At 41.5% G+C, this 18,817-nt stretch overlaps 2 protein-coding genes across 4 annotated transcripts; one reads left to right on the top strand and one right to left on the bottom strand.

Moving 5' to 3' along the window:
* Nucleotides 1–546: 546 nt before the first annotated feature.
* Nucleotides 547–12,574, bottom strand: MTIF2 (mitochondrial translational initiation factor 2). Of its 2 annotated transcripts, XM_030446868.1 has the most exons (15): nucleotides 12,543–12,574; nucleotides 11,725–11,849; nucleotides 10,905–11,136; nucleotides 10,313–10,418; nucleotides 8,816–8,987; nucleotides 8,198–8,358; nucleotides 7,646–7,822; nucleotides 6,970–7,109; nucleotides 5,195–5,319; nucleotides 4,258–4,462; nucleotides 3,338–3,590; nucleotides 2,531–2,671; nucleotides 1,547–1,711; nucleotides 1,197–1,337; nucleotides 547–800 (listed from the first exon to the last, which is right to left on the bottom strand). In XM_030446868.1, the coding sequence occupies exons 3-15, from the start codon at nucleotides 11,127–11,129 to the stop codon at nucleotides 631–633; spliced, it is 2,181 nt and encodes a 726-aa protein (XP_030302728.1). In that variant the 5' UTR covers nucleotides 11,130–11,136; nucleotides 11,725–11,849; nucleotides 12,543–12,574; the 3' UTR covers nucleotides 547–630. The 2 variants fall into 2 exon arrangements, with proteins under 2 accessions (XP_030302728.1, XP_030302729.1); XM_030446869.1 differs by lacking the exon at nucleotides 12,543–12,574 and having other exon boundaries at nucleotides 11,758–11,846.
* LOC103527986 (prolyl-tRNA synthetase associated domain-containing protein 1) lies at nucleotides 12,514–18,507 on the top strand. Of its 2 annotated transcripts, XM_030446870.1 has the most exons (4): nucleotides 12,514–12,552; nucleotides 13,474–13,574; nucleotides 16,952–17,244; nucleotides 17,986–18,507. In XM_030446870.1, the coding sequence occupies exons 3-4, from the start codon at nucleotides 17,158–17,160 to the stop codon at nucleotides 18,421–18,423; spliced, it is 525 nt and encodes a 174-aa protein (XP_030302730.1). In that variant the 5' UTR covers nucleotides 12,514–12,552; nucleotides 13,474–13,574; nucleotides 16,952–17,157; the 3' UTR covers nucleotides 18,424–18,507. The 2 variants fall into 2 exon arrangements, with proteins under 2 accessions (XP_030302730.1, XP_030302731.1); XM_030446871.1 differs by lacking the exon at nucleotides 13,474–13,574 and having other exon boundaries at nucleotides 12,529–12,552.
* Nucleotides 18,508–18,817: the final 310 nt, after the last annotated feature.

Below are 18,817 nucleotides of genomic sequence, written 5' to 3'. Positions count from 1 at the left end.
CCTCTCTGCGGCTAAATAAGAAAATCTGCAAAACTTTGGATGCTGTGTGCCAGCTACCATGACAAACTTTGACTCTAGCCTTTAAAGAGTGGCTTTAAATCTCTTTCAAAGGAGATAACAGGTAACAGTGGCAGACTAAAAAAACCCATAACAGTAGCTAACCTTAGAAGTGGTCTCTTCAAGTATCAGAGGAGCAGACAGCATAGTAGGCCTAATATGGAAAAATGAGAGATACAAAGAGATCCCAAGTCCTGTTTACAAGTGGGCCAGTGCTAGCTAAAAGGTTAGCAAAGTCCTGCTAACAACACGTAAGCTACATCCTGAAAAACTATAGGAGCATGGAGGGTCAGAAAGATGATCTCAGCTATTTTTGAATCAATAGATACATCATCTAAAATATTTGTCCTGTGAAGGTTTTAGACATTGGAAGTGTTTGCTGTTAATTGTTGTAGGTTATACTATGTTCCCACAAAGTATGCCAGTTGCTTGACAAGATTTGAAAGCAGAAGATTGGTAGATAAACATCAGATAAAAAGAAGCTTGTGCATCTCTGAAAGTCCATTTAATGTTGAGTCGAAGGCCAGACAGGAATAATAAATGTCATTTAGTGTTAGTGTATTCCAGTGTATTTTAAAATCCTGGGTCCCAGGAAGTTGTCCGTTCAACTTCTTTTTCTTCATAACAGATGATTTCATCTCCAATACTGAATTCTATATTCTTGTCCAAACTCAACCCACAGTCCATACCAGTTTTTATTACCTGGACATCATCTTTATGATGCTTCAGTGATGATAAAGATCCTATAAAGAGAAAGTGCATCAAAGACAAGAGAGCTCACTAACATCAGGTCACAGAAATGTTCTGGTTTGCCCTTCTTAAAGAACATGTTTCACCTTGTAGCTATAAAATGAAAGCAAGAAAAGTTGGGGATTTAGAGCACTTGCAGTTAATAAAAATTAGACATCAGTCCTTCCCAGCAGGTAAATCCTGTGATGCTATTGCATTTCAGAGGTCGTGGTTAGAAACAGGTCTGGATAACGATACAGTGGCATTTTGCAACCTTTCTCTAGCTGGAGCTGCTCCATCGTAGTCAGCATATGGGACTGCCCTACAATCACATGTGCACTAACTTCACAAGGAACTAGCAGTGTCTTAATACCAAATGCAAAAACAGGTTGTGTGGCAGTTAAACTTACCTTTCCAAATAACATTCCCATTACGGATTAACTTGAACTGCATTTTTTTGTCCAACATTCCCTTCTGTACTCTGCATCCAGCTACTGGAACTTTGTTTTTTCCTACTGTTACAGAAAAGGTGTTGAGCACAGAAGCTTCTCCTAAAAGAAAAAAGTAAAGTTGCATGAAGTAAATAAAAATAACAAGCCGGTAACAAGTAAAAGCAAGCTCTGCTGTTTACCAAGCTTGATAACAAGAGAAAAGCAGCTATGCAGTAGTATCAAGTATTTGACACAAAGGAGGTGCAATTGCAGAACACACGTAAGGTCATCTTGCAAAACAAAAATCTTAACAGCAAATGAAAACTCACCTACTGTATTCTCGACCACAGATGGGGGTAGTCTGCTGTTTATCTCATTTTTAAAGTCTTCAATAAGTTTGTAGATTATATTGTGAAGCTTAATTTTTATTCCCTTTTTAGCAGCCATCTTTTTAATATTTTCATTAGCCTTCACACTAAATCCAAATATAACACCTGATAAATAAAAATTGGCAACAGATGACAGGAGATCACTGTTCAGACAGTAAGTAAAAGTGCCTACTATGTCCATTCTGTAGTGTTGGAACTTGCAGTAAGAAGGCAGAATGAATTAGCAGTCAGCAATACGAGAAACAACGCTTAACTACTGCTTCCCTTTCTGGGAGGGACCACTTCTCACACTATAGCACATGGACTGCTACTGACCTTCAGTCAAAACAACTGTCTCAAAAAGCCCTCACAGAAAAGTTCCCTGATGGCAGAAGTGGAGGCATCAAAACAAGCTACTGCTTATGTGTCAGAGGACAAAAAGGAGAAGGACTTGCCATTTTGGGGCTGGGAAAACAGCTTGATTGTCCAAATTAGGCTGGAAGTGAATTCAGTATCATTCTCATCCACCTGTGGACTATGGCAGGTCCAATGACACCACACCTGCTACAGCAGGTGAGAATTGCAGAGTAGAGGGAACAGCTACTGGTACAGTCCTTCCCTGAACAACAGGAAATTATTTTCTATGCTTCTTTTCTGGCTTTGCCCTGTCTGAGCATCATAAAGCAGGATAAGCAAGGAGGCATGAGTGTAACAATTGACAATGACAGTTCCAACTACTGGCAGAGTCCTTTGATTGTCATGACATTTCTAGCCTGCACTGCCTGCAGGCTAGGCTAGATGTTTGATGGTAAAGGGAACATTTTTAAGATACATGTAAGTTTGCCTTATTGATGCTGCTAATTACTGAGAAAAGCAGAATGAGACCTACCCACTCCAATAGAAAGTTTGTACTAACTGTGAATAGATTTTTAAACACCTACTCACCATTAAATGCTTCAGCAAGACTTATATCAGTTTCACTGATGTCTCCCATTCCAAAATGAACAATATCCAATTTACACTCCTCATCAGCATCATAGCTGTCCAGAATGTGTAGAATAGCTTCAACAGATCCATCCACATCACCTGAGTGTACAAATGGAAAATACTGCTGACTTTGTATATATCAAACAAGTACTGAAGAACTAAGGGAATGACAACTCTGTACTGTGCCAAACAAAGTCTTCTGACATCATTCTTACTATATTTCAGAAGTCTATTAATTCCAAAACTGAACCGGATAAATACAATAGGACGAGAGGCTTCACATCTGCCACTTGACTCTCCACTAGTAAGACCTCACCCGGAGTACTGCGTGCAGCTCTGAACCCCTCAATACAGGAAGGACATAGATCTGATGGAGTGGGTCCAGAGGGGCTACGAAATTGATCAGGGGGCTGGAACACCTCTCCTACAAAGACAGGCTGAGGGAGATGGGGTTGTTCAGCCTGGAGAAAAAAAAGACTCCAGAGAGACCTAATAGCGACCTCCTAGAATCTGAAGAGGGCTTGCAGGAAGGCTGGAGATGGAATGTTTGCAAGGGCCTGTAGTGACAGGATGAGGGGAAATGGCTTTAAATTAGAGTAGATCTAGATTGAATGGAAAAAATGTTAGGAAGAAGTTCAATAATCTCTTCAGTTTTAAGATGACCAAACTTCTGTTAACAAATTTTGTTAATGGTTTAAAGCTACACTTCAGACTGAGCATTTGAGAAGCACAAAAAATGGAGCAGTAAAGAGAATAGAACAGCACCTTTAACAATTACTGACAGCACATTTTTGTCCACCTCTGTTCTCTCTTTAGGCTTTGAAAACATGAGGTGCTTATTGGCCTTGTACAGCACCGCCTTCCTCTGTCTCCAGGTCAGATGGGCAAACTTCTCTTGCTTTTTCTCATATTCCATCCTGTGTGCCTTTTGCTTTGCTTCAATAATGTCCATATCCTTTTTCATCTTCTCCTGTTGTTCAACATAGGTTCTCCAAGCCACAACTTCATGTGCCCTTTGCTGAGACAGAAACATTACCTTTCAAAACACTGCATCAGAAAACTCCACATCAGTGCAGTTTCATCCTTTTGCATTTTCCCTGCAGGCTCACTTGTTTTCTTCCACATTTAACAACAGATTTTGCTGCAAGGATGACAAAGAATGAGCACGATAGCTTCCACCCTATGCTACAACATGACCCAAGGCCTGTTCTTATGATATCTCTGTATTGCAGACAAGAATAAATTATTGCTCATTCTTTCATACGGTATTTGTCCAGCTCTCACTACACCTATTTCAAGCTATATCTAATGCTATTCTTTTCTCAGAAACTAGTTTTCTCATTCTAAAATTTTAACACTGATACCATTAAGTACTGGACTGTTCTTCAGGTAAGGTGATTATATATATATATAGTGTGTGATTATATTTAAAAAGTCTTCTGTGCCTTTAGAAAGTGAAGACATTAGAGCATATCCCAGATAACCCCAGGCACTCAGGACTGTTTCTCCTGCAGAACGTGTCACTCGGATTTCTTAAAACCCATGCTTGGCCTTCACCTTTCATCAGATTATCCAGGTTACTTAGTCAGAAAGCTATCAGAAAGCTATCATTTAATTCTTTGCTTGGCTCCTTCTCATTCATCTTACTGCAATATGAGTTTTCCATTAAATGTTTCTTTTTGTACCTCAGATTCTACTTCAAGGATTTCATCTCCTGCTGAAGGAACTTCCTTCCAGCCCATGATTTCCACTGGGATGCCTGGAGAGGCTTCATCTATAGCTTTCCCATTCTCATCAAACATAAAACGGACTTTTGCCCACGTTTTCCCTGCAACCAGAACACAGCCTTTTCTCAGAGTTCCTCTCTGGATGATGGCTGTGGTAAGTGGACTAGTGAAGGGCAGAGGAGAAAAATAACAAATTTAAAGTGACTCTTCTCTCCATTTTCAGGAATGTGAATAAGTAAACACAAAACAGAATGTAAATATGATCGACCACAGGTAGAATATTCCTGTGGCACATTAATAAATAGCATTTTAAAGTGACTTGCAAAAAACCCAATACTGGTACTGCACTCTGCAGGTAAATACAAAATTTTGCATTTGTGAAATCAGCAACAGACTGATTTTACAGATTAAGTGACACCCCATCAAAAAATCCCAACAACTTTCCAGAATTCAGTTTACTTTTGAAGAGGGAAGAACACGCTTAATTTACAGAGACCCTGAAAAAGTACTGAAATATTTTAAAGAGCAAAATGTAATGTTATACACAATTTGCCAAAATCTGAGTATGTATTATATATGATGATTATTAACTTCATCATTCCTAATTTTTAATGACATTTTAAAACACACAACTAATTTCTGTGATTACAGGATTTTATTTCGGTGATTCATTTTGCCAGATTAGTCTGTAACTTTTTATTCTGGTTCTCATGCTGTAGAGTAACTTTTCAATGCTTTAGTTACAAACACTGCAAATAAACTGTTATAGTTTTATCTAACAACAATAACAAAAAGTTCAACCTTAAACATATGAGATACAAACCACCTAAAGAGTTTGTAGCATTGCTACAAATTGCTTCATTAAAGTTGCAAAGGCAGCAGGCAGATTACTTACCCTTTCCCTTTGTCTTTGCGACACTCAATTACAGTCCCCTCTACCAGACCTGTGGGATCTCCCTTCAATTCTAGCATCTCTGCTAAAGCAACAGTTGCTTCTGCTAAAACCATCAGGTTTTCACCCTGTAAAAACAGACACACACACACACACACACACACACACACAAAATATACAGAATAAAGGAAGTGTCCAATTAAAGTAAGATCAGAAGTTGAAATCTTACTGGCAAATTTCCCCATTTGATTCAGAACTTCTAACAATGCAATACAGTTCAACAGATGCCTTTGTTAATAAAGTGATGAACTATTAAGACACCGCACAATCGACCCAGAATGCATGAAGCATTAGGAAGGACAGTTTTCTTGCTTCTCTGTTTATAGCCTCCAGGTTAAAAGGTGCAGGGAAAAATTTTGCAATATTTTGCTACATGTGTGTTGTGAATGCAGATTAAAAAGAAAAGAACAACCAAATGAAACATCTAAAGAGCCAAGCTGAAACTACCACTCAGTCAAGACTCCAAAACACCAGAGACAAAACTGTTTTATCTGGTTTTTAACCCTCTTTCCTCTAACTACATTTTATTTGTCAGGACACAAAGAGCTGGCAGTCAGCTAGCTATCAGGCAACAGATCCAGATCTAACAGGAATTAGGGCATCAATGCCTGTTACGAGGTAAATGGAGAAGCCACTTGTATATATGCCTATCTTAAATTGACTTCAAAAGCTCTTGAACTTGCCTGAAATCTTAGAAACTTACTTGTTTGCATTTAGAAACACAGCAGTAAGCTGCATCCATTTGGCCAAAGATGCTCTGGCTACCACAAAACTGAAGCTCAGATCTTAGTTTGGTTTTAAGCTGTCATCTGTTTGCAAGGATAAGGTGGTAAATCTTGTAAGATCACTACAGAACTATTCTCTAGTGATCAGGCATGTTTGAATTTTTCTCTTCATGCATAGCATATCACCAACTTTGATTTTGGACTGTTTTCACAAAGTGAGCAAATAAATGAGGGAAGAGCAATTAGGATGAATCTGAAAAATATCCACTAAATTTCCAGAAGAAAAATAGTTATCATTGCTCACGGAAGGTCTGAGCCTCAAAAGATGATAGGAGTATGTCTCAAATAATTCTGGTGAGAGCACTTGGTAGCTCCTGGTAAGGTGTCAAATACTAGGAAGATAAGCACTTATTTAGAACCATGGAATTTTCAGTGTTGGAAGGGACCTTAAAGACCATCTAGTTCCAAACCCCCTCCCATGGGTGGGGACACCTCCAACAAGATCAGGTTGCTCAGTGCCCTATCCAGCCTGGCCTTAAAATCTTCCAGGGATGGGGCTTCCACCACCTCTCTGGGCAACCTGTCCCAGTGTTTCACCACCCTCCTGGTGAAGAACTTCTTTCTAACATCTCATCTAAATCTACCCTCCTCTAGTCTGAATCCATTCCCCCTGGTCCTATCACTACCTGACATTCTACACAGTCCACTGCCAACTTTCTTGTAGGCCCCATTCAGATACTGGAAGGCCACAATAAGGTCTCCTTGGAGCTTTCTCCTCTCTGGTGTCCTCATAGGAGGTGCTCCATCCCTCTGATCATCCTCATGGCCCTTCTCTGGACACATTCCAGCATGTCCATGTCCCTCCTGTAAAAGGGTCTCCAGAACTGGATGCAGTACTCCAGGTATTCATTTCCCAGCTGCCAAATAAAAATGCAGCTGTATGCACATATTAGACACCCATGAACACCACAATTTTTCCAATGAAAACTTTACCTTGAGTGCAGAAATATTTACAGCTTGAACATCACCTCCGTACTCTTCACAGACAACATCATGAGCCAGCAATTCCTTCTTTACTCTTTCTGGATCAGCTTCAGGTTTGTCACATTTATTAATGGCGAGGATAAGTGGAACTAAGAAGAGAAACACACTCATTATCAATCTAACCAAAGTTTGCTGCTACTAGAACAACTGCAGTAAGAGGTTAAAACAAGTTATGACAACTTAGAACAAATCACCTTGATATCTATTTGGTGAGCAACTTGAGGCAGCCACTGAGAACAGAGCTACTATGAGTAAGCTGGAGGAGCTATCCTAGCAGGAAAGGATAAAAAAAAACCAACAATGAACATATACACACATCCCATGCACGCTTTTCTTGCAAACCTGCAAAAATATTACTATTTTAACATCTTACTGTGTTAATGCAACACTCACTATATTTTCAAACACCTTGCAAGGACAGGAGATGGGACTATGACAAGCTACTTCCCAAGTTCTGTGGATTCCAATTCAAGGAGATTCTTTTGAGAGTGGAATAAATACTTGGAAATAGATGTTTGGTTTCGTAGTTTGAACTGCACAGCAACACAAACCTTAGTATACTGACTTTATGAACTGGGATTGCCACTCACTTCAAAACGTTATATTAACAAATTAAAAACTGTACCTCCTGCGTTTTTAGCATGTTGAATAGATTCTATGGTTTGTTGCATCACTCCATCCTCTGCTGCTACCACCAAAATGACGATGTCAGTAACATGAGTACCTCTTGCTCTCATGGCTGAAAAAGCTGCATGTCCAGGAGTATCAAGGAAAGTAATCTTTTCCCCAGAAGGCAAATGCACTGTGAACAAACATATACAGTACATTTTAAGATCAACATTTCACATACCTGTACTTGATCTATTACAAATCAAACATCACTCCTCTGGGAACTATTTTAATACTAATGACATATTTTAGGCAGAGGTATAACTGTGTGCACGGAGGTCAAAAGACTTTTAACTCATCAGGAAAGAAAGGGTGTCCTGGGATCTTTCATAAGCCAAAAACATTTAAATATTATTTCAGCTGTGCAGACAACTGTGCAAACACTTCAAAGGTCCATCTACATAGTTATGACAGTTATCACAAGTTAGGATTTCCTTTTTCACTGGCAGCAAGTCAGCTCATGGAGAGTAACCTATTTAACACACAAGCACATGCACTTGAATCCTACCAAGAAAAGCACCAATGTGTTGTGTAATGCCTCCTGCCTCCATTGACGCCACTTGAGTTTTTCGTAGACTGTCAAGTAAGGTTGTTTTTCCATGATCAACGTGGCCCAAGATAGTAACGACTGGGGGCCGTGGGGTTAGTACTGCTGGGTCTGCAGGAGGCCTATGATTAAAATTAAAACATATTTTGTAAAAACCAAAAAAGTTCACTGAGTAACACACATACCCACTATGGCTAACAAAGAGTCACATACCAGAATTCAGTGATGAAGAGGTGAGGCCAGCATCTCACCACCGTAAGCACAGATCCCAGCCACACCACACAGGCCTCCTAGTGCCTGGTCTTAGATTAGTGTATCAGTTAATAATGCAATTCAATTTACAAAAAAGTGGCTTTTCCTTCAGAAAATGGCATAGAAAAAGCTCACCCAGTACAAAACCAATTTGAGTATCAGTTTTATGGCCAAAGAAACCAAAATATAAAACTTACCTTTTAAATTTTATCAGACGGTGCATATACCAGGTATTACCAACATACCATCAAAACCTCACAGCATATGAAAAATACTTGCAGAAAAAAATAGGACAAAATAAGCCCAAAAGAACAATTCACAGCTTACCTTTTCACAGCATCTGTGTTTTCTCTTTCTTTTTCCTCTTTCAGTTTTGCTGACTTATACTTCATTCCTGACTTTTTAACAACTAGCTTGATTTGGTCCTCATATAAGACAGAGTCTGGTTCCAGTGAATCAATGTCAGTGTCTGTGTATAGCAGCGCTTCATAAATATGATCTGAACAAAAAAAGGCATTTAACAATTACACCTCTAAAAACATGCAGGACCAATGAAACCCACTTCAAACAGTTTAAGACTTTTCATTAGTAGATTATATCATGCTAATAAGTTTCACTCACCATTTTTCCTTTAGTTAAATTTATCTAAAAGTTCCTGTTACATTACATACTTGTAGAGATAATTTGATTTGGAAAGATTTATTGAAAATTAGATGCTATGTTCTTATTTTTCACTCAAATTTTCATAGCCTACTTTCCCACTAACCCATAACAAACAACTGAAACTCTTGAAACAACTGAACATCTAAACCAAACAGCTAAGAAGTTATTCAAGGAGGAAGAAAATTTGATCTATTTGTTCATGTGCCACTTTTATACAGATATACAGATACTTACACTTTTATACAGAAACACAGAACATACTGTGGTATAGTCAAAAATTGCTACACATTGATCTAAGAATCATTACAAATCTCTCAGCCATGTACAGCAAGACATGACAGATTTTTTAGCTCCTCTCCTCACTGCTGAGAGGGAGGTTTGCCAGAAAAAGTACTCAGCTAGATAAAAAGGATTGGTGATGAATATTATAGAGATACAGATTTATTTCAAATATCGATAGTGAAAACATGCAAATAATTCCCCTAAAACATGACTGAAAACTGGTCAAGCTGAGCCACTATACAAACAGGAATGGTTTAAAAGCACAAGCCTGTTTTCTGTGACTCAGTTGTCAGGGCAGTCACCTAAGAAGGGAGTGCTTCCAGACAAGTTCTTCTCACTCTCAGTTAATAAAATGACTGCTTTAATTAAATATATATTACTTCTGAATCCAAGATTCCTGCTCCCAAGTAAATATCCTAGGGTTGGATGATGGGCTGAAATTCTTACTCTCTTCTCTCTCTAAACATGAATCCTTTACTTGCAGGTGACCAGGTCTGACTAACTAGGTTGCAGCATTTTTCCTTACAGAATAATTCAGCACTTGGGAAATGGTCATGAAGAGCAGCCTATGTGGATCTGAAGCCTTTCTGCTGAAGACAGAAGACAGTCCTGGCTTCTTTACACCCAAGTGTCTTGTCTGGGGATGTGGGATGTCACAAACTTTACGCTTTACACTGCTGTCATGTCTACCAACATTTGCTCTCTCTCTGGTCAAATATTTTTAAGAAATAAGTTACTTTGCTATGGGTACAATCTAGCTTGCTAAGGGAAGGACTACTAAATACTACCATTGTAGGCATTTTTGCTTTTACCACTTGTTAAAGTGTCATGGTTGAATGACAGCTAAAATATATCTCAAACAACAGAGCAGACTCTCACCTATGTCTTTACCCATAGCTTGAGCAAGTTCTTCAATAGTCATCTTCTGCCTTATCTCCACTTCACCTTTTGTCAGTGGTATCTTCCTTTTCTTCTTTTTTGTCTCCTACATGGAATTAGACACGTATATAGGAACACATAGCTGTCATAAACTAAGAAATAATAAAAACAACATTAAAAAGACAATGGTCTCAAACCATGGTGTAAATACTTTTTTTTTTTACGATAGTAAAAACTTATAATAAATGAATGATTGAACACATATTGATATTTTAAATGCATAGCATACAACAGCTAATATTTTTTCATTTTTCATTATTCAAAACAAGGAAAAAAATCAACAAAATAATTTTCATTTTTTCTTGTAATAACTTCATTTGCAAGATTCATGATGCTGCTGGTCAGCATTTAAAGTCAATATTTGAGAGGAAGTCACAATACAGTCATACATTAAGTACATTTGGTCTTACAAACTTATAATAACTTCTCTATATGTATAATAAAGGTCTTTAATTTGCCATCTAAATGCTCAAACTGAGCTCTTGTACTTTGAAATCTCATAAAGCAGAGACTCTTGGATTTTGTTAATTACCTCCTTTGTAGCTAAATGTCTGTGTTGTGATAAGGCAATACTGATTAATTTATCTTTTTGCCAGAACTGTGGGTACGGAAGCACGGACCACATGGGATGTACAGATGACTGCACAGGCCTCCATTGTGCTCGGTTAACTCTTCTATAGGAGAGAGTACGCAGCTGTCGGCAGGCACCACGTAACTGCACCAGATTTTCCAATTTCAGTATCAACCCTCGATTCATTTTCTCACTGAAAGTACATAGGACACATGGAAATTAGACTCAAAGATGAAAGATATTCTTTCCTATAACACACACGAAGACAAGGCACAAGGGGGCTTCATGATGAACTATTTGGTAACCGTTCCAATTTTTCAGTTTCCTTAAGTGCTTCACCTTTCCCCACTATCCCATTGCAAATACACACATAATTGCCACGGCATGCAAATCTTCCACCTGTCTCCACTGGTCTTCAATATAAACTATTAAAATCCCCATTTCAGGTTCTTTGACACCACCTAAACAAAAGGGATGTTTGTTATAGAGCTGCAATCTCTAAACATCTGCAAAATGCTTACATGTGCATATAGCACTGCTAAAAGGCTGCATTAATGTAATAATACCAGTGTTGCCATATGGACAGAGATGTCCTTTGAGCCTAAGCCCTGGTTTAGCAATTAAGTTTTTCAAGACACTTCTGTCAGACTACCCATCTTGTTTTAACCTTAACTTTGGTTTGAGTCCTTTTGCTAATTATCCTGTGCAACAGTCTCCCATTTGAACTTCTCTTGTTCCGAGTTGCCTATTTTGTCCTGTGCAGTGATGCCATTCTCTATACCTTCTAAATTTTCCTTCAGAGGTGGCTGTGTACCATCTTTTGAGCAGCTCCAAACACGTGAAATTTGTATCAGTTCCTCCCAGAATGACTGTGGTCCCTTTAAAAACTCAGTGGTATCCGGGTACCTGCAGGAAGTGAACAGATGACAAACTAACCAACGAAAACCAATTACTTTTTTTTTTTTTTTTTTCCCCCTAAAGAGAACTTCAAAAGGGCAGAATCGGTAAAACCCAGCAGCTCTCTGTAGCAGCTACAAGACGCTGCATCCGTAAGTAACTAACATACGGCCAAAAACTAGTATAAGATCAAGGCGAGACTGGAGAAGCTCACTAGAGCTTGCTAACTGCAAGGAAACTACTCCTGATTCCCGGGGCCGGTGTGTCACCAGTGGCGGGGACAGGCGACCCCTCTAGGTTGTACTCCTCATCGTTTTCGCTAGCACCGCACAGAAGCCACCAGGCTACTTTGTTAGCCTTTTGGCTAACAAACCACGTTCAGCCCCCGGGGGCAGGAACAGGAACAGCTGCCCCAGAAACAGCCTAACTGCTGCCCAGCGAGACTACACCGCACCGACGGCCACTGCAAGGTCGCCAAGCTTCAGAGACCGACGAGCTGCAGTTCTCCCCGCGGCCACAACCCCCCATAGCCTCCCCCAGTTGTCCCCCCGCCCCGGGGACAGCAGTGGCCGGAGATGAGTGTCGGACCGGACCGGACCCGGCCCGCCCAGCCCTGACAGCCCCGCTGAGGGACGCCCAACTGCCTCCCACGCGCCACCAACGGCCGCCCCCCGCCCCCTTCTCCCGCTTCGCCCCCCGTGCCTGGCGCCGGGTGAGTCGCTCCCTGCGCATGCGCCGGAGGGAATTGGGAGGGGCACCGCGCCGGCGCGCGACGGAACGGCCGCCTCCCCAGAGGTGGGCGGAGCCTCCGCTCAGCGCAGGGGGGAGGAGCCCTCGGGCTTTGCGTTTTTTAGAAGGCTATATATACGCTGTGTTTTAAAAATGCATATATATACACACACGTATCTTTGGTTTGGTTTTTTTTTCCGCATGAGGTTGTAGTTTTTCTTTGCAATCAATGTCTTCCCACCCACCTCTCATCTAAAGGATTAAGATGGCTGATTTTTTGTGTAAAGTTCTCCCCAATGTGGCATCTCTACTGTAATACCGCCTCACAGACAAGGAAAAAAAGATATATGAGGAGGCTCTGTAATTGTTTTTTTGAAAAATCTTCATTCCTTTTTTCAAGCTGTTTCTCAAACAATACTCCCAAACTGCATCCTATGACATCCTCTAGCCTTGAGGTCCACTCCGCACATCTTCCACATCCACCTCCATCAGACGGCTGCAAATTGCATTCCATGAGGTATAACTGTAATTCCCTCTACAAGTGCTTGAGCTGTGTCTTTGATACACCCCTGCCCACAATGTGGGACCTGGGGTAGCTCAAGTGGGTCATTTTCTGCACATTTGGTAGGAGTAGCTACATGTTTTCCTGCCTTCAGTACCTTGCTTCTTGCAAGTACTTTGACATTTATGCTGAGTAGTGAAAAAAATGTGTCCTGTGTTCCAAAGGCACTCCCTGATGATGAATAACCCAGGTACAAACTGATACCTTAAAACACCCAAGGCCCTCAAGGGTTTCTTCAAAAGTAAAATGCCAAAAAACCCCTGACAAATGAAGTGTAGTAAAAAAACTCAAATATCAAAGGTTGTAGAAAGTGCATTGAATGCAGTCTGTGTTGCTATACAGAGAGAAAAAGCAGGCAGGCAGCAGTGTGAGAGCTCACGTACAGTGCTGAGCTGCCATTCTGCAAGCTGAGAGCAATGAGTCTTTCATGACATGGGACTCTGGTAAGTCTGGGACTGACCTGGAAAATGTTTTATTCAAAAGATAAATTTAGCATGCAACACAGTCACCAGAGTTCACTGCAAATCTGCTATTTGAGTTGATCTTTCGTCAGATGCTGGCTGGAAATCTTTCTGTGTGCTGCTGCAAGGCTCTGGGAATTAGCGTGGGATTGTATTTTATCCACATGTCTCTTAACCACAGATTCATGCTGTTTTGATTTAAAGACTTATTATAGGTTGCCTGGTTTTCTGAAGGGCAAACTGAAAATAATTTCTGATGTCATAGGTCAGGATGATGGTTGGGACTGTAGTACAGTTTTCTGCTTAACTGTGGCTGTTAATGCTTGGCTTTGTCCTTTAGTTGCAATTTTTTTTTATTATCGACTGTCTATAAAAATAACCCTTTGATTATTCACTTATTGCTTGTAGTGTGCACAGTTAACTAAATAAATAGTTTACCTAGTTTTGGCTATTCTAGCTTTTAATTTTTCTTAACTTCCTTAGTTAGCTTCAACATTTTCAGCAAAAATGTAGATTGGCAATGCACCTGAAATTACAGTAAGAACATAAGAAAAATGTAATGGGTACATATTTGAGATAATTACCGATTTTGAAAGCAGTATTTGAACCATCTACAGTTCACATTGGATGTGAAAACCTAGTGTGCATCAAAGCAGTATATTGTTGTAGTGTCACTGTTTGACAAAGAAAGAGATTGTTTTGTTTTTTAAGAAACTTGAAATCTTTTGAGCTGTGCAGGAGGGGATATAGAGGGAGTTGTATGAAGAAGTGCATTCCATTCTCCAGCTAGAGTGAGGCCAAAGGAAGACAGCTGGAGGCCCAGCTGTAAGATGGGACAGACAGATTTTTCTGCCCATCAGCAGACAGCAAGCTGTGGTCTCTGATGTGTCTCAGGATCACAGAGCTGTGGATGTTGAGGGATGCCTCCGGCGACTGTCTCAGCTGTTGGAGTGAGCTAAGGCTGCCCAGAATTGTGTTTTGAATATCTCCATGGATGAAGATTTTGCTGCCTCTCTGGTCATCCTGTTCTAGTGTTTGGTTTTAAGGCAAGGGCCTCGGCAATGACTCTGAATTGTCTTGCTTTCAGCTCAACTTGATGGCCAAGACTGCTAATCTTTTGGAAGTGCATGCCATGCTCACGATCTATGTTAGAAAAAAAAAATCACCAAAACAACTTCCAGAGTAGAAGGCATCTTAGAGTGAGTACAGGGATCTAGCTAGGTCAGGTAGAGAAAAGATTAGGAAGACAAAAGGCCATCTGGAGCTCAATCTGGCTACTGCCATAAAGGAAAACAAAAACAGATTTTACAAATATGTCAGTACCAAAAAGAGTGCTGGGGAGAATCTCCATCCCTTATTGGCTGTGGGGGGAAACATTGCAACCAAAGATGAGGAAAAGGCTGAAATACTTAATGCCTTCTTTTTTTCTGTCTTCATTAGTCAGACCAGCCACTCTCAGGGTGTTCAGCCCCTTGAGCAGGAAGATGAGGACAGAGGGCAGCACAACCCCCCATAAGCAGTTAATGACCTTCTATGGCACCTGGACACTGACAAGTCCATGGGGCTGCATGGAATACACCTGAGAGTATTGAAGGAGCTGGCAGAGGAGCTCACCAAGCCTCTCTCCACCATCTACCAACACTCTTGGTTAACAATAGGGGAGGTCCCACATGACTGGAGGCTTCCCAGTGTGACACCCATCTGCAAGAAAGGCTGGAAGGGGAACTATAGGCCTGTCAGCCTAACCTAAGTACTCATAGAAAAACTATGGAACAGTTCCTATTGAGTGCACTCACACAGCAAGTGCAGGACAGCCAGGGGATCAGGTCCAGCCAGCATGGGTTCAGGAAAGGCAGGTCCTGCCTGACCAACCTGGTCTTGTTCTATGACCAGGTGACCCACCCAGTGGACAAGGGGAAGGCTGTGGATGTTGCCTACCTGGACTTTACTCAAGTTTTTGACACTGTCTCCCACAGCACTCTCCTAGAGAAGCTGGCAACTCATGGCACTCTTTGTTGGGTTAGAAACTGGTTACACATCAAGGCCCAGAGAGTTTTACACAACCAGTGGTGTTCCCCAGGGCTCAGTTTTGGAGCTGGTCATCCTCAGTATCTTCCTTAATGTCTAGATGAGGGGATTAAGTACTTCCTTAGTAACTTTGCAGATGACACCAACTTGGGTGGGAGTGTTGGGTCTGCTTGAGAGTAGGAAGGCTCTGCAAAGGGAGCTGGGCAATCAGCGGGACCAGTAGGACAAGGTCAATAAAATGAGGTTTAACAAGGCCAAGCGCAGGGTTCTGCACTTTGATCACAACCCCATGCAGTGCTATAGGCTTGGGGAGGAGTGGCAGGAAAGCTGCCAGGCAGAAAAGGACCTCTGTGTGCTGGTTGACAGCTGGCTGAACATGAGCCAGCAGTGTGCCCAGGTGGCAAAGAAGGCCAACAGCATCCTGGCCTATATCAGGAACAGTGTGGCCAGGAGGAATAGAAGGGAAGTGATGGTGCCCCTGTACTCAGCACTGGTGAGGCTGCACCTGGAATACTGTGTTTGGTTCTGGGCCCCTCACTACCAGAAAGACCTTGAGCTGCTGGAGTGAGTTCAAAGAAGGGCAACCAAGATGGTGAAGGGTCTGGAGAACAAGTCCTATGAGGAAGGACTGAGGGAACTGGAGTTGTTTGCTCTGTCCAATTACCTGAAAGGAGGTTGTAGGGAGCTGGGTGCTTCTTCTCTCAAGTAAGTAACAATAGGACAAGAAGAAATGGCATGAAGTTGCACCAGGGAAGATTTGCACCAGGAAGGTCTGGAGAACAAGTCCTGTGAGGAGAGGCTGAGGGAACTGGGAATGTTTAGTTTGGAGGTGGCTGAGGGGAGACCTTATTGCTCTCTACAACTACCTGAAAGAAGGTTCTAGGGAGGTGGGTGTTGGCCTCTTCTCTCATGAACAATGATAGCACTAGAGGAAGTGGCCTGAAGTCGCACCAAGGAAGGCTTAGACTAGATCTGAGGAAGAACTTCTTTAATGAGAGAGTAGTTGTGCGGTTAAATGTGCTGCCCAGGGAGGTGGTGGACTCACCATCCCTGAAAGTATTTAAAAACTGTGTAGATGAGGCACTTTAGGGCACGCTACAGATACTGATATATATATATATATAGTTATACGTATGTACGTATGTATTATTCAGAGGGGTAGAGGTGTCGACAGTTGTATGTGGTGATCTTAGAGGTCACGTCCAGCTGCGACAATTCCGTGATTCTGTGAAGTGTTACAGCACTAATGCATGCAGCCATTATATACAGGTCTGAAGCTTAGGGATTTTATTTCCGTATCAACACTTATTGCACAAATATTATATTTACAGCTCGCTTCGTGCTCAAAACCTGCTCACCAACGTCGTTCAGCGGCCGCTCCAGCTCTATCTCCACCACCGCAGCGGTCCCGGAGTCTTTCGAAGCCGGATCCCTCCCCAAGCCTGCAGCAGGCGCCATTTTACGGCGGCAGCAGCCGCCGCTCAGCAGGAAGGGGTGGTGAGGGCGGCCCTGCCCCTCCCCTAGGGAGCAGGAGGTGATGGCGGCCGTGCCGGAGCTGCGAGAGGCTCTGGCGGAGCGACTGAGGGACTTGGGCATCGCCACGGTCACCGCCGAGCACCCCCAGGTAGGGCCGGGGCTGTTGCAGCCGCCTCATCCCGCGGGCCTTAGCGCTGCCCCGGCCGCTTCCGAGACGCCCCTTCTGCGGCGGCAGCGTCCGACCGCGGTGTCTCTTGGCATCGTCCGGGTCTTTTTAAAAAAATACGGAAATAAAAGTCGACGCATGGGTAGGGCAGAACAAGGTACAGGGCAGTTGTTTGTTGTGGGTTTTTTTGTTTTTTGTTTTTTTTTTTTAGCATAATCCATTGCCAGTAAATGGGCCTGGCAGAAAGTTTTGTTTTCTTTAAGGGGCCGTTTTGAGCACAGCCACCAGGTTGTTCCCCTTCTGTGTTTCTGTCCTTCAGATGCCACTTTTCCCTTCTGGTTTCCTGTAGTTTCAGGAGCTGCAGCCCATCCACTGCTTTTACTGTGAAGTCAGCATCATCCAAGATGCTTTCTAAACTTTTCTAACTCCTAGTTAAAAGGGCACACACATAATTTGTAGTCTGTGATGGAGCCACGAAAAGCAGTGCTGCCGGGGCTGCCGTGTTGGATTTTTAGAAGTGTGACGAGACAGAAATTATTCAGAAAGTATGCAGAAGCAGTATGTCACATTTTATTTGCTTTCTTTTAAAATTTCTTCATTAAATTGTAGTTTTTAGGATGAACATAACAATCAGTCTTTTCCAAGTATTTAACAAAAGGTATCTGCCAGTACACAGCTGGAAATCTAATGGGATATAGTCTTATGCTACACTGTATTTTCCAGGTGTTCACTGTTGAAGAAATGATGCCCCATGTCCAACACCTGAGAGGAGGTCACAGTAAAAACCTTTTTCTGAAAGACAAGAAGAAGAAAGGGTTCTGGCTTGTGACTGTTCTGCACAACAGGCAAATCAATTTAAATGATCTTGCTAAAAAACTGGGTCTTGGAAGTGGAAACCTAAGATTTGCCGATGAAAATGCTATGCTAGAAAAACTCAAAGTGGGCCAGGGCTGTGCGACACCACTAGCCCTCTTCTGTGACCAGGGAGATGTGACATTGGTGCTGGATGCTAACCTTCTGGAAGGTGGCCATGAGAAGGTGTATTTTCATCCAATGACAAATTCTGCAACTATGGGCTTAAGCCCTGATGACTTTTTGAAGTTTGTGAGGTCAACAGACCATGATCCCATCATCATACATTTTGATGAAGACATGAAGTAGATGAAGTTCACTTTTTTATTACTAAGCATGGATTTTGTAAAGCAAAAATGATGAAAGTCTCATTACAAGTAAAATTAAAAAAAACAGGCTTATTCTTTATTATTTCAATTGTGTGAATGTATACTGTATAATATGGTGGGAAAAAATACTGTCTTCAGGCTATCAGAAGTTTAACAGTATTTTTAAAAAGATGGGACAAAATTAATTGCAATCTACAACTAAGTAACCAGTAAATAGAAAAGGCATTATTTAAATAGTATTACAGTCTTTATTAATAACATGGATAAAACTGGAATTCCCTATGTGTGGTACTGGCCCTGAAGGTTTAAACTTAAAACAGTATCATTAGGAAATTACAAATGAACTCAGAAGTTCTAAAATATTTATCAATACA

Source organism: Calypte anna, chromosome 3 (genome assembly GCF_003957555.1).
Source record: "Calypte anna isolate BGI_N300 chromosome 3, bCalAnn1_v1.p, whole genome shotgun sequence".
Classification (NCBI taxonomy): Eukaryota; Metazoa; Chordata; class Aves; order Apodiformes; family Trochilidae; genus Calypte; species Calypte anna.
This window is presented reverse-complemented; position numbering and strand designations above follow the sequence as displayed.

What these genes read in the sequence shown, in the direction of transcription:
- LOC103527986 (XM_030446870.1), top strand. Translation starts at nt 17,158, where the DNA reads ATGGCGGCCGTGCCGGAGCTGCGAGAGGCTCTGGCGGAGCGACTGAGG. An exon ending in TCACCGCCGAGCACCCCCAG is followed by an intron (nt 17,245 to 17,985) that starts GTAGGGCCGGGG and finishes TGTATTTTCCAG; the next exon opens with GTGTTCACTGTTGAAGAAAT.
- MTIF2 (XM_030446868.1), bottom strand. Translation starts at nt 11,129, where the DNA reads ATGAATCGAGGGTTGATACTGAAATTGGAAAATCTGGTGCAGTTACGT. An exon ending in GCTGTCAGTAATTGTTAAAG is followed by an intron (nt 2,672 to 3,337) that starts GTGCTGTTCTAT and finishes TTGTACACTCAG; the next exon opens with GTGATGTGGATGGATCTGTT. An exon ending in TCTTGCTGAAGCATTTAATG is followed by an intron (nt 1,712 to 2,530) that starts GTGAGTAGGTGT and finishes TTTATTTATCAG; the next exon opens with GTGTTATATTTGGATTTAGT.